Raw genomic sequence first — 2,779 nt, forward strand, 5'->3', positions numbered from 1 at the left:
GTTCTTGCGTGGAGATATTTAGTGAAGATATTTAGGGATGATGATGATAATGGTGATGATGGTGGACGATTATGATGATGATGGTGGGAGATATTTTGTCAATTTTTGGCATTTAAATGTACATGTACTTGTGTAATTTAATCTAATGTATAATCTAAGGTATTAAATTGTATGGTTAAGGTTTAGAAAGTAAGCTTATATTAGGTTCTAATCAAGGTAGGTTAAGGTTGGCTAAATGGATGTAATGGCTAAGTACAAGTTGATCAAGACTAGGTGTGAGAGTGATTAAGTGTAGAAATATCTTAACTTATGATCTAATATGAAAGTCAATTTAATAAGTTTATCTTATCAATTTGGAATTTAAAATCCTAAGATGTTAAGTTAAACGATTAGATCGGAAAACTAGGGTTGTGACATAATGCAACGAGGCAAGGTCATTGCCTATGCTTCAGAGCAATTGAAAGAGCATGAAAAGAAATACATGACTCATGATTTAGAGTTGGCGGCGGTGGTTCCTGCTTTGAAAATTTAGCACCACTATCTTTATGGCATTAAGAGAAAGATTTATATAGATAACAAGAGTTTGAAATATTTCTTTGATCAACGTGATTTGAATAATCGTCAACGTCGCTGGTTTGATATTTTGAAAGATTGTGATTGTGAAATACTTTACCATCTGAGCAAAGCTACTGTTGTTGCGGATGCGTTGAGTTGTAACGGTCAAAATTCCAGGTTACGTGTGGAATCCTTAAGATTGGTTATTACCAATGATTTTCTCGAAAAGCTTGGTGTGTTGCAAATTGAAGCTTTTATTATTGATAAACTTGAAGAAAGAATCCCAGGACAAACGAAGTCGATTGTTTTAGGTCCTCATGGGTTGTTATCCTTTCAAGGAAGAGTTTGGGTGCCGAAATCGGGTGGATACCGACAAGTGCTACTTGATGAAGCACATAAGTCTAGATATTTCATTCATCCGGGGGCGACCAAAATGTATCTTGATCTAAAGAAAGAGTATTGGTGGCCGGGTATGAAACGGGATGTTGTTAAGTATGTTGAACAATGCGTCGCGTGTTTTCAAGTGAAGGCCGAACACCAAAAATCGTATGGTAAGTTGCAATTATTGGGAATCCCGACGTGGAAGTGGGAGCATATTACCATGGACTTTATTACAAAGTTGCCAAAAAAGGCGAAAACCTAATTTGATACTATTTAAGTAATCGTTGATAGATTGACGAAGAGTGCTTTGTTTCTTCCTATTCGAGAAGCAATTACGTTGGAGGCACTTTCAAAATTGTTTATTAAATAAGTGATATCGAGACACGGGGTCCCCGTATCTTTTGTTTCGGATCGAGACACGCGTTTCACGTCTCGATTTTGGAAAAAGTTTCATGAAGATATGGGTACGAAGTTAAATATGAGTACGGAGTATCATCCTCAAACGAATGGTCAAACCGAACGTATGAATCAAACTTTGGAAGATATGTTAAGGGCATGCGTGATTGATTTTGGTGGTAGTTGGGACGAACATTTACTATTGGCGGAATTCTCGTACAACAATATCTATCATTCTAGTACCGAGATGCCACCGTACGAAATGCTTTACGATAGAAGATGTCGAACCAGGATTTGTTGGGGTGAAGTGGGCCAAAGAGAAGTCGGGAGTACCGACTTGGTCTTAGAGACTACCAGTAAAATTGAAATGATTCGGGCTCATTTGAAGGCGGCTCAAGATAGACAAAAGTCGTATGATGATAAACGTAGGTGACCAACCGAGTTCTAAGAGGGGGACAATGTAATGTTAAAGGTTTCTCCATGGAAGGGTATTATTCAGTTTTGAAAACGAGGAAAGCTTGCTTCTCGGTTTATTGGACCATTCAATATCTTAGCTCGAGTTGGTGAAGTTGCGTACTGGTTGGAGTTACCCGAAGAACTTGCAGGGATCCATAATAAATTTCATGTTTCCCATCTTTGTAAGTGTCATGCGGATGACTCAGCTTGGGTACCATTAGATGAGATCGAACTAAACAATAAGTTCGAGTATGTTGAAGAACCGACAGCGATAGTTGATGAGAAGGTGAAATTGTTATGAAATAAAGAAGTAAGGACTTATAAGGTACAATGGTGACATAGAAAGGGTTCTGACTTTATGTGGGAACTCGAGGAGTTCGTGTAAGTGTATCTTCCTGCTTGTCATGCGGCTTGGATCGCGAGGACGCGCTCCGATTCAAGTGGGGGAGAGCTGGAAGACCTGAAACCAAATTGTACATAATGTAAATATTTGTACATTTTATTGCTGGCAGCCTTCGAAATTCACTTGGAGCCGCAGCACGGCTAAAGGGAGGCGTGACACGGCTATACGCTGGAACTGATTCTTTCTTTTTATTTAAAATACAAGAAGGGCATTTGGGTCTTTTTGTGTATGGACGGTTTAGAAAATTTATGACCGGGTTTTGGGGTGAGTGTATGTCATAACCACACTTCACTAACCTTATCTTCATCTCTTCAATTAGAGAGAGAACCTAGAGTCAGAAAGTGAAATTGTGAGCTTTTCAAGTGGGTTTAGCTAGATCAAGTTCAAGTCTTGTGTGTTCTTGCCTCTTAGCATCCTTTTGATAATAATTGTTTAATTAATTATTATTTTAATGGAATTTAATTTATTAACTAGCTTGCACTAGCTCACCTTTTGGACTTAGCATTTTATTTGGACTAGTAGTATTTTTATTTACTTGGCCCAACTTAATTAATTAGTGAACCTTTTCGTATATGGCTAACCCACTGA

The 2,779-nt window shown here is 38.1% G+C and overlaps 1 protein-coding gene across 1 annotated transcript; it reads left to right on the forward strand.

Moving 5' to 3' along the window:
* Positions 1-418: 418 nt before the first annotated feature.
* On the forward strand, positions 419-2,369 carry LOC139901157 (uncharacterized). The gene is made up of 4 exons (XM_071883893.1): positions 419-511; positions 557-1,025; positions 1,995-2,074; positions 2,301-2,369. The coding sequence occupies exons 1-4, from the start codon at positions 419-421 to the stop codon at positions 2,367-2,369; spliced, it is 711 nt and encodes a 236-aa protein (XP_071739994.1).
* The last annotated feature ends 410 nt before the right edge of the window (positions 2,370-2,779 follow it).

Source organism: Rutidosis leptorrhynchoides, chromosome 3, assembly GCF_046630445.1.
Source record: "Rutidosis leptorrhynchoides isolate AG116_Rl617_1_P2 chromosome 3, CSIRO_AGI_Rlap_v1, whole genome shotgun sequence".
Lineage (NCBI taxonomy): Eukaryota > Viridiplantae > Streptophyta > Magnoliopsida > Asterales > Asteraceae > Rutidosis > Rutidosis leptorrhynchoides.